This window comes from Salminus brasiliensis, chromosome 7 (genome assembly GCF_030463535.1).
Source record: "Salminus brasiliensis chromosome 7, fSalBra1.hap2, whole genome shotgun sequence".
Taxonomy (NCBI): Eukaryota; Metazoa; Chordata; class Actinopteri; order Characiformes; family Bryconidae; genus Salminus; species Salminus brasiliensis.
Window position 1 is genome coordinate 36,588,097 of NC_132884.1, and position 12,141 is coordinate 36,600,237.

At 41.5% G+C, this 12,141-nt stretch overlaps 1 protein-coding gene across 5 annotated transcripts in view; it reads left to right on the top strand.

Moving 5' to 3' along the window:
• Positions 1-12,141, top strand: part of LOC140560375 (cadherin-22) — a 242,907-nt gene that overhangs the window by 108,242 nt on the left and 122,524 nt on the right. For 3 of the 5 annotated variants that reach the window (XM_072684810.1, XM_072684813.1, XM_072684812.1), the window contains one exon: positions 6,434-7,517. In XM_072684810.1, coding sequence (XP_072540911.1) covers positions 7,314-7,517 — 204 coding nt within the window. In that variant the 5' untranslated portion in view covers positions 6,434-7,313. The other 2 variants (XM_072684811.1, XM_072684814.1) reach the window with 2 other exon arrangements.

The window sequence follows — 12,141 nt, forward strand, 5'->3', positions numbered from 1 at the left end:
TTGGTCCATTCATCAAGAAAATATTATTTTCTAAAAATATAAATAAGATTTTCCAATGTTACATCAAACACCTTTATTTAATCATGAATGGTGCAATTGTAATCAGAATTTGTGCAGAATTCGTGCATGCCCTGCTCCCTAACCTCCCAAATGATCCCATGTGAACAGAAACAATAGACAGTAGATTAGCGTCATTTGTTTACAGTAAATCAGGGCTATTCTGTGCATGCTATTCACCCTGCTTTGCTTCTTTGAGTGCAGTGTTGAGTATTCTGTGGTGAGAATCAGAGGCACAGGAAAGTCATTGCTCAAAAGGAAGGAGTTTTGAGGGAAGCTATGAAAAATGAATTCCAAGACGAAACCCTAAGGTGACACCCTACGGAGAGTTAGAAACAAAACAATTCAAATCTTCTCTCTTGTAAATAATGCACGATGCAGAATTCCCAATAATGCCATTGTATTGCAGGGCTTGTGATCCATCTCTAACACGTACCATCTCCACGCCTCAGGATGATGACCCAAAAGCGTGTGTCCCCATGTGTCCCAGACGTCTGCTTTTTGAAACCTCTGTCTCACTGCAGGACCCCTCATTTTTTTACCCGTTGTTCATGCACTACGTGCCCATAGTACTTGTGATCTGCTTACATTGAACCCTTTGGGTTTTTTAAAATCTATTTATTAATGCTACTGAGGAGGAAACACTTGCTGGGTCAGAAGGAGCAAGTAGAAAAATCATTAGAGCGTAGACGGATATAATTACTTACAGAAATTGCCAAAAACACATTGACCTTTGTGTTCTAGGAAAAAAAAAGGAGAGAGAGGATATTTTGGTCCGTCTAAAGCAACAGACTCCGTTTTCACCGCTGTGTGAATGGCGACGGCGACCCATAAGCTGCTGTTTCTGTTCCTCCAACTGGTCCATTTGTGTTTTCACAGCAATTGAAGTCTTCACGGAGTTCAGTCATCTCCTTCAGCACCTTCGCTATACTTTCACGGATGCATTCCTTGATGGCCTCTCTGAGTGCCTCCATACTGAATGCTAATGGCTGTGGGGGTGGCGTAGCTACATCTCCCTCTACATCTTCCTCTCAGTGCTTTTCTCTTTTTCTTTACCGGAGGAGCAAATATTTGTCTTTGAGATTGGTAATGATCTGTTGTCTTGAAGCGTGCATTGCTGAAATGCAGCTTGGGAACGGGAGGAAAATAATAAAAATAAATAAAATCAAATTTCAAGGTCAGGGAGACAGTTGAGCAGCCTGCAGATGCCAACTTTGCATGCAAGGCTTCCCTGCAATGCCTTTTCAGGCATGTAGAGAAGAGATGCTTCAACTGCACCCTGGATCCCTATATAATCCATCAGCCCATCTGTCCATTGGAATCAAACACCATTACACTTTGCCACTTTGAAAGTCAAGTGTGTATGTGTGTGTGTGTGTGTGTGTATGTATATACTCTGTTAGCCTCCTTTCACCCTGTTCTTCAGTGGTCAGGGCCCCACAGGACCACTGCAGAGCAAGCATTATTTGGGTGGTGGGCCTTGCTCAGCACTGCAGTGGCTGCACTGACATGGTGGTGGTGTGTTAGTAGTGTGTGTTGCGCTGGTACGAGGTATCAGACTTAGCAGCACTGCTAAGTACAGTCCACCAACCAGAAATATCCAGCCAACAGTGCTGATGAAGGACTATAGGATGACCAACACAAACTGTGCTGCAACAGATGAGCTTCTGTCTCTGAATTTAATGTAAAGTGGACCAACTAGGTAGGAGTGTCTAATAAAGAGGACAGTGAGTGGACACTGTTTTAAAAAACTCCTGCAGCACCGCTATGTCAGTGCCACTGCAGTGCTGAGAATGACCCACCGTTGAATTTAGTAAATACAGGCCTGTATAAATATATATATATATATATATATATATATATATATATATATATATATATATTTTTTTTTTTTTTTTTTTTTTTTTTTTTTTTTTTTTTTTGAGATTTCATTCTGCGTCTCCTGAAGTTTGCCATAGCCAAGCGACTGTGACAAATTGGGATTTCAGATGACAAAGATGGACGCTTTTTAATAGGCACAGGGAGGGGATTTGAGAGTACCGGCCAGGCTCACTTGAATAACCAAAGCCGTATGTAGTCCTAGTGGGCCGAGCTTTGATGAGAGCTTTCATGTGTCTAAGCCTGGAGAGAGGCAAAGCACAGCAGGGCAGCGCTCGGCAAGCACGCAACCGGACGTCACTTCAAAACCTGAAGCTACCTTGGGGGCGCTGGTAGGGGGGCATTAACCTCAGGCTATTAGTTTGAAAATACTGTTTTTTTAATGTCCCCAAATCATTTTTTCTCTTTAATCAACTGGCTGTTTTGAACCCATCCTGCAGAATTTTGGACTGAAAACAGGGGGCTGCGCCCGGCGTGTCGTTGTCACCGCACCCAAGTAGGGCACAAACAGAGCGACTGCTGAGTTTGTTCTTGTTCAGTGGTGAATGGGACCCATCAGTCAGTGGACACCCGGTGATTCACGTTGAAGGGATAGATGCTGGGCAGGTTGAAAGGGAGAGAGAGAGAAAGAGAGAGACAGAGAGAGACTGAGAGTCTGACTTGAGAGCCTGTTAGTCTCTGCCCCTGGCCCCAGGCCCATCACTCGCTGGTGATCAGTCTCCTCTCAGGCCCTGGATGCCAGCTGTCACGGCCTCTGCACTCGGCTGGCGACTGATGAGAAGTAGCAGCCGTGTTTTCTAATCAATCCACGACCTAATAGGTCACGAATGAGCACACCCGGCTTGCCAATAGCACTTTGGGTGGGGAGAGGGAGACCTTACGTCTGTATCAGAACCCGGCTGATGTAACCCACCCTCTCCGACATCCCTGTCTTCCCCTTCTGAAACTTGCTAATTGACATCGTGCTAATTAGCCCGGGCTAGTGACTTCTGAATGTGGCCAACTGCACCAGCACACAGAAGTGCTCTTTTTTTCCCCCAGTGCCAATTCATTAATGCACCGTACTCTGGGCCTTAATTAGGGACAAATTGTGCACACCCTTAATAGGAATTTCAAGAGTGGAAAGAAAAGGCAAGAAGGCAGGGAGAGGCTAAAGGGGAGGGGAGGGGGAACACAGAGGGATTGCACTGTGTGTTTTTTTTTCTCCTATTAAATGCCAAAGAGTTCTGAGCACCAGCGAACGGTTAGGCTTGGAGAAGTACTTCAGAGAAATATGTTCACCCAGAAAAACTATTTGATACAAATGGTTTATAATTAATCATAAGCACATGGCTAGGCCCGGGTAAGGAAATCTGTTGCAGAAGGCACGGGGGAGCATGGAGATAGACTGAAATGAATTAATCTGTATTTTTTATAGATATTTTTTTTTGCTCTAAGATGTTTTCCTTTGAGGCAAAAAAGGGAACAAACAACATGCTTTGACTTTGAAGTGAGCTCTTTAGCCAAAAACATTCAAATCTAATTGCAAACATGAAAAAACATTAGTTCTTGATCAAATAATTGTTAAAAGGGTTCGCTTGATGGTTTTGATGGACGGTGGTTCAACATATGTGAGCAGGCAGTGCCGTGTACTGTTAATTGGGATGTGACGAGAAGTCATGGAGCTTTTTTTTGGCTGCTGTTTGTTGCCGTTTCATCTGATCCTGCTCTCTTTGTAGTCTCTCCAGAGCATTTTCCTTTAAACCGGAAAGCATGTCTTAAGGAGCAACAATTTGTCCCATGCTTCTGTGCTCGTCCTTCGCGCTATTTCTCATTCCCAAGCAGAAAAGAAATCGTGATCCTGCACAGTTGTGACCCGAGTCACCAGTACAGCAGGGCTCCTAAATGCCACATGTGTCACAGCCCCTTTTCATCAAGCGTAGCTTGCAGATAGAGCCGCAAAAAGTACCGCCATGCTCGCACTGGCCAACGGAGAGTACGAATAAGCAAGGATTAACTGCTTTTCTGTCAGCAGAAAGATATCAAAATCAAACTGTAGGAGGCTAACAAGGCGCCCCTGGTGAAAATTGAGTGTTTATTTCTGCAAATGTAGGCTCCACCGGTGATGATCAAAGAGGAGTCACACACTCGCCATTAACCATCTGCTAAGACGGCGCTAAGCTATTACTGGTATCCTTCCTGCGGCCTGCTGACACTTCGAGTGTGCTAATGTAAGTAACTATACAGCCTGTTGTGTGCTGCTGGATTAGAGAAACACTATCTATCTCCTTCTGCCTGCTCAGTGGAGGCTCTGGTACCCTCAGGTTCTGCTGTTCTAAAGAGTAGTTCATCTAAATAAAGTTGTGTGAAAAAAATGAGGACACTCCATGAAGAACTTCCACATTAAAACACCTCCCGTTAAAATGCATACAAATGTGTGCAGTGTCGCTCTGATGGTACATGCTGCCCTTTGACTTCAACTGTGGCGAGGGCCACCTGTAGGTCCAGTGATGACTTTTCAGGATTTTTGGAGACTCTTCATTACACATCTTGTGGTCTGCTCTTGGGCTGAACTTGCAAGGATGTAGCCACGTGACCTGGGCATGCTGGCAGCTGTTTTAAACCCCTCTCCCAAACTCGTCTGCATCTCCAACCTTCTTTCTGAAGGCCTCAGAGAGCTCTTTGGATCTGGCCATGATGGTGATCTTCACCACTCACTTCAACCATCATGAGCAGACCAGACTAAATATCTGAGGTTTAATCTGAGGTTTAAGTAAGACAGACTAACCATGTTCTGACTCTAATTTTAGGCATTTAATTAGTGCTAAATGTGAGGGTGTGGTACTTTCCCTCACAAGAAACTGCATTTCTATTAACTGCACTTAATAAATTATATTAAAAAGTTGAACATTTTAATTTAATTTGTTTGTGTTTATTTATATTAATTCTATCTCTCAATATTGTTCAGATGAAGATTAAATCCCCATGTGTTAAAATATGTTTTTCATATGAAATCCTACTTTTTGCAGGACCGTGTCTAAATGATTAGTTTTGATGATGCACTAAAAATGCACAAGTTGTCTGTGTTCTTGTGGACCTGACTGGAATCTACTGCCTGATTTGTTTGCTTGGCCAGATTCTACAGAGGTTTAATTATGACCTCCCCTTTGCCCTTTGTATGAGCTCTACATATCAGCTAAACGAGATATAAAAACAAGATCCAAAAGCAAGAACTGCTAATGCACCCTGTGCCAGACAAGAACCCCGCTGCACGGCTTGTTGAGATGCCAAAGGGTAACCGTTACAATGGCCTAAGGAGTTTTCCCTGGCTTTTGCTACTCTGCTGCTGCTGCAATCACTTAGCCTTGAGGTTGTGACACCTCAGCCACGCTAAGTGTTGTTTTTCTCCACTTTCGCAAGGCCTCAAAAAGACCATTAATCACTATCCCTGGCCGGCGCCAGATCTGGGTGTGTGCAACAGGGCCGTCGCTTATCTACACCTTCTGGTCCAGTGTTTGTTTGAAGTATTAGGCTCGCTGCTCTGATGGATGGAATTAATTGATTAATGCGTTTATCCAATTAGTGGTCCCTCATGCAATTAATCAGATGCCCCCCTCGTGTGAAGCCCACGCCGCAGGCCGCAGCTAGGCGAGTCAGACGCTCCGCGGGCCGGCTTCTTGATGTATAACTGCCGTGCCTATGCCTTCCTTGCTACCCTACTCCCCTCCACCACACCTGGCTAGCTCACACTCAAGGCATTGCTCGTAGGCTTAGCCCATTACTGGGATTCTTGCTGAGTCTAAACATTCTGCCTTGAAAAATGTTTGCAGGTTGATTATCCCAACTAAAAAGCATATTTTCTGCACACAGCCTTTTTTCTTCTCTTTTTTAGAATGCAGAACAGCGAATCGTATAATTAAAATGGGAAAGGAGTGCGGCATTCTGGAGTTTTTTTTTTTTTTTTTTAAATCGCGTTTGTCTGAAACTGGTTGGGATGAATAAATTAAACCTTTTGTTTGCTGCTGTACCCGCATTGATTTGTTCATTTTAAAGGAAGTGCATAAAGCAACAGCAATGAGGCAGGGATCAAATGACTCATTTGTAAGCAGGTCAAACAGCTGCAGAAAGGCATAGACTGAGTTGCCAGGTGCAGTCGAACCGGCCAGCTTATAAACAACTACAGAAATGCCAGTATAAGAAGTTCAATAGATGTTCCTCACAGGAACACAGTTCATTCTGTATTTTATGGGATAGATCAAGGCCTATTCTTAAGAGGTATTTTATGTATTTTTCTTGTTCAAGCAGATCTGTTTCTGTGAACCACAAAAAGAAATTGGCTCTCATCACTGTACTGGATTTCCTTCAAATGTAAAAGCAACATTTCCTCTCCCTCCACTCCTCTCACTACTCTGAAGGTCCAGTATCTCAGACAATACATCTGTCATATTGGAATCTCTAGATCTTGCACAAGAGTATCATTAACTCTTGTCTCACTGCCTCTCTCTGTGCTCTATTTCAGGTGAGCTGCTCATTTTCCAGCATGTTCTCCAGAAGATTGTGGGAGGTCAAGTGTGGATGCAGCTGATGCCTTGTCGAGGAAGCTATGCCAGAGCACTAAACCCTTACTGCTGTGGATTTTGTTCATTACACATTGCTGGAAACCCCCAGGAAGCAGCATCTCCTCGTTTGGGAAGCGTTATCGTTGGACTGAATTAGTTTAAATCAGGAACATCTGAGGTACCTTCTTTGTTTCCTGTTGGAAAAGTATGTGTGAATGTTCAGTGATAGCATGGAACAGCACAAATGCCCACTTTGGACGCAGCTAATTTCTCAAAAGTCTCTGGTAAAGTAAGCAAACCGGCGTTCTTATTTTCCTCTCTTATGGCCTAGCCTCACTGGGATTGCTGTGATTCAGCCTGAAAGCGACTGAAGCTCGCTGCTGTTTCTGCTTGGCTTGGTCTTGATTTCCAAGCATGTATTCGCCTCATATCACCTGGCCCAAATCCTGCTCATCCCACAGAGGCTCTGTAGCGGACACACAAGCCTGTGGCCTTGCAAGCGGTACACACCAGAGTGAACTCCACTGCCTGTGACTTCAACGCAACCCCTGCAACAACTGCAAGGGAACCAAACCCTTTGGCTGCGTTCCCCAGAATAATACAGTGTGCATTCACAATGACCCCGCTCCTTCCCTAACTGGCTCACGAATCTGCTGAGGAAAGGCAGCATCTGCACATTTTCAAAATGGTGAAACATTGATTGGATTTATAGCCTCTTCAGACAAGAAGAGCTTACTGCACTTGCGCCTTATTACTTGGATGTTTAGAGGCGGAAGGGAAAGTTTATCTTGACTGACTTTGTAAACCCTCTCCACATGTAGAAGGCAGAGTTTTTCCAAGATGACTGCCCACTGGAGAGGAAGGGCGTCAGCTCTAATGGTGACTCTGGGGGTCCTGCACTGCTGGGGGTGGGGGTCCTGTCATGTTGAAAGGACTAGTGAGAAAAACACTGTGTCTCATGAAAGAGTGAAGAGAGGCTGGGTGTGGAACCAGTTCTTCGTGGTGGAAGAGTACACAGGAACGGAGCCGCTCTACGTTGGGAAGGTATGTGCCTCACGTGTGGAATGTAATGTATTCTGTATGTTCTTGTATGAACGTGTCATTTGTTATAATCTGTAGGGCTGCCACGATTGATTACATTAGAGCAGTAGAGCTCTGGGCTATTGATCACAGGGTTGTGGGTTCACTAAGCTGCCACTGTTGGGGCCTCGAGCAAGTCCCTTAACCTTTTTTGCTCCAGGGCTACTGTAGCATGACTGATCCTGTGCTCTGACCTTGGCTTTCGGTGCTAGTATAATGACATAAAAGGCACCTCCTGCTTCTTCAGTAATTGAGCAACCTAATGATTATTTTGATAATCCAGTTATCTTTAACCCTTTCAACCCTCATACCTAGGTATGTGGGTTACATATTAATATGTAATATATAATATGCCTTGAGGCATATTATATATGACAAGTTATATATTCAATATTAAATAATTTGCAGGTACTAAAGAAATACTGTGTACTGAATAATTCTAATTGAATAATTAGTACTTATTTAAAAATATGTAGATACAGAATGACAAGCAGGTTCAAAATAGGACAAGGTAGGACATACTGAATAATTACTACTTATTCTGAGTAATTAGTAGAAGCTGAATAATGAATACTTATTGAATAATTAGTAGGTACTGAGTAATTAGTAGGTGCTGAATAATGTATACTTATTGAATAATTAGTAGGTACTGAGTAATTAGTACTTATTAAATGATCTTATTTCTAGATACTAATAAGTAGTAGTAAATGTTGAATTACTACTTATGGAATAATTAATAATTACTAAATAATTTACTGCTTATTTAATAGTTAATAGATACTAAATTAGTAGGTACTAATGAATTATTACTTTAACATTTCTTTAATAATTAGTAGGTACTGAGTAATTTGTAGGTACTGAGTAATTACTCTTTACCGAAGAGCCTTATTACTAGATACTAATAAGTAGTCATAAATGTTTAATTACTACTGATTAATAATGAATAATTACTGAATAAATACTACTTATTGAATAATTAGTAGATACTAAATTAGTTGGTACTGAATAATTATTACTTATTAAATAATTAGTGGGAACTGAGTAATTTGTAAGTACTGAATAATAACTCCTTACTGCATGGCCGTATTACTAGCTAGTTACTGTTAAATGGCTACTTATCAAAAATCTGAGTCTTGGCCTCTTACACACCATTCAATTCTCTTTCTAACTGTCGACTGGCCTGGCGAAAAATTTTCAGACTGTTGGCCTATTGATTTTCTGCCAAAATGTTGAACCTAGACATAGTTAATCAAAACCTTATACTTCATAAAGTACCATGAAAACATATATGCCCCCTCATGATTTTGCCGCCTTCTGCTTTCAGTGAAATACTACAGGAAAAGATCACAAATCCTGCACCTAATACTCAGGGTTGCACATAGATACCAGCCTATTCCCATTACCCAGATTCTAATGACCCACATTGCAAACTCTTCACAGGGGTCAACTAGGCACTTCCTCTTAAAAGTACTTCGCCAAATTAAGCCCACCTCAACCACCAATCACTTTATGAAGAAGATTTATGTCAAAGTGGTTCTTATTATATTTCTCATTTTATTAAATGTTGCAGTGTGCAGAACATATCAGCTGCTATGGTCTGATACTGGCTTGACAAGGATCCAGAAGCACAGTATAACACTATGTTCACGGTCCATTGTCTCAACCACTGAGCCTATTTTATGAAGAAGGTTTATGTCGAAACGTATTATAGTGAAATACTGCAGGACAAGATTGAAAAACCTGCAGCTAATACGTGAGGCTACACAGTAGCCAGTCCGTGGTAGAGTTATCAGAATAAAAGGTCATTAAAAATATAATAAATAAAATTTAGGATTTAAAGTTTGACACATGTGCAAGGCAGGGAGAACATGAAGGGGTTAAATACTTTATTTCACAACATTTAGAGTTGATTTTTTTTGCATGTAACTACAAGCATATCACTGCTGTCCAATGAAAAACATCCCATCACCATTTTTGTTGATTTTTTGTTTTCTCCATTGTTCTTCATGGTTTCCCCCTGTAGCTACTCTGCACACTGTGTAAATACATCAGGATGAATGGACCAATAGAAATGCTCTAAATCACTTTTTTTTTTTATAATTTTATTTATATTATTATTTTTTATAATAATAATAATAATAATAATAATAATAAACTCTTATTTTACATTGACCTCCATTAAGTCAATGTTAAGATCATGTTTGGCTTCTCCTCTGAAGTCACAATTTTGGAGATGCATGTTGTTCATTGGACGGTGCTGATATCTGCATACATCCTGCTGGTGTGGGTTTGCTTTTTTTTTTTGTGCCGCCCAAAAATAACAATAATAATAAAATAAAATAAAAAAACAGGCTAAAAGGTGCTAATAGCGCCTCCTTATGGATTATTTTCACTCTGCTAAACATGGCTTCATAATGGCCTGCAGATATCCTGATTATCACTTAAGCTGCACCATAATCACAAGAGTATTGTGGAGCAGTTGTCAATCAGGCAGTTTATTTTTGCGATTTTAGCAGATCTGTGTTGCAGCTTTTTACTTTCCGTTTATTGTTTTATTATAACTTCACATGAATTATATTAATTTTATAGCTAACTGACAGTTTGGCCCATTCACAAGCAAACAAATACTTCATTTCAGTTGCAAATGCTGTTCCATCTGCATTGCTCTACCTGCTGAATCTTCCTTTGAGATCGTAGAGAATTCCTTGGCTGTCTCCGAATGCTCTGCAGAGTCTGCTTCAAACGACTCGAACTCACTGAATTCACACATTACACACATACCCAAACGCTAAAGCATCGCAAAGCCGGCCAAGCGGAGCAGATCCAGCCAAAACTTGTTTCTTTAACTTGCTTTTGGGCCAAGTTGGAACAGATTCACTTACAACACTGCGTTAGATCTCCTCTTACCTCCAGTCTCTTCTTTCAGTTTGGCTATATTAGCTCTGCGTGTCAAAGAGCCAGGGAGGTTTGAGTGCGTAGGCGTGTGTGTGGTGTCTGCGAGTGAGCGTGAGAGGGAGGGAGTGAGGGAGAGAGAGAGAGAGAGAGAGAGAGAGAGAGAGAGTAAAGGAGGGCTCATGCATTCCAGAGTGATTCATTATGCTGGAGTGTGCGTGCGCCGGACAAGACAAGGAGTTGATGATGTCTAAATGGGAAGGCACACAAGGGGAAGTGTGTGTGGGGGGCGTCTGGAGAGAGATGATTTTATTAATAAAATTATCCAGACTTATTGCACCCCATGAAGCCAGGGTGAAGCCAGGACTATTAATAGAAGCTGCTGGTGTTGCTAGACCCATTTATCGCTGAGGGTATCAAATACTTTAATTAGGGCAATACAGAATTAAAGACGACCAGCACACATTTTATCACCTTTTTGTGTGTGTGTGTGTGTGGGGGGGGAGGGGGGTGTCTCTCATACACCCCCTCCCTCATTTCTCTCTTGCTGTCTTCTCTACCTCAGCAAGGATGCCATAAAGATCCTGGCCATTATTCCAGTAATGAAATATGATCTTTTTTTTTCTCATCCTAAATGGTCCCTGTCTGTGCCATAAACTGGCAGCTTTGCTCAGTACATTTGGATAATGAATTTTCTCACCCTGTTGTAATCTCAAGCCACATGCATATATTGTCACTGTCAAAAAAAATGTATCTTTAAAATAGTACCTTTACAGGAGACACAAAAAATGTCCTAACCCCTTAAACAGGCTATCTTTGGACCGCCGGTTATTACAAACTACTAATATCAAAGAATAGCCCTACCAGTTTGTACAGAAATTCCTGTAATTTCCTTAGTGTGTCAGAAGCCTTAAGGTGTTAAGGGGTTAATCTGTAATGAAAGTCAATGTAAAAATGTAATTTTTCAAGTAATATTGGAGGAATAGGCAGCTTGGTGGCTCAGCAGGTAGTCTGCTCCAGGTTGCGGTCCTTGCGCCACTCACTAAGGCTGCACAGTATTGGAAAACCCTGACATTTTTTTTTCTGCAATGTAAGTTGCAATATTTAAAAATACAGAAATGTTCACCAGATTTCACCAGAAGTAACTGATCTACCATGTAATGATGTTAATAATGCACTCTGTATATCCACAATTAGAGTACAATAAATGATATCGGGTAGATATATTAGGTACACTGTATATTCAAATGTTTGTGGACACCCTTCTAATGAATGCATTCAGCTATTTAAAGTTGCACCCATTGCTAACACAGATGTGCAAATACACCAAGCACACGGCTATTGGCACTATTTCTAATGCTACACATGGGCTAGAGGGGTATAGTAGAAGACCTTCCCTGGACAGTAGAGACAGTTACTCCAGCAAAAGCAGGATAAACTCGTTTTAATAGTCTTGATTTTAGAAGAAACAATGAATAAGCAGGTGTCCCAATACTTTTGTTCATGTAGTGTATGTCATTGAAAAAGAGAACTAGGTGAATTTATAATTGGCATCAAACAGCAATATTTCATTTGCCTTAGATGACATTGCACGTCCTGTGATGTAGCTATTGCTTAATGTCCACATTGCAATGATGATGATGATGATGATGATAATGCTGAAACGAGTCACTATCTGTGAGGAGATTGGTGTGTT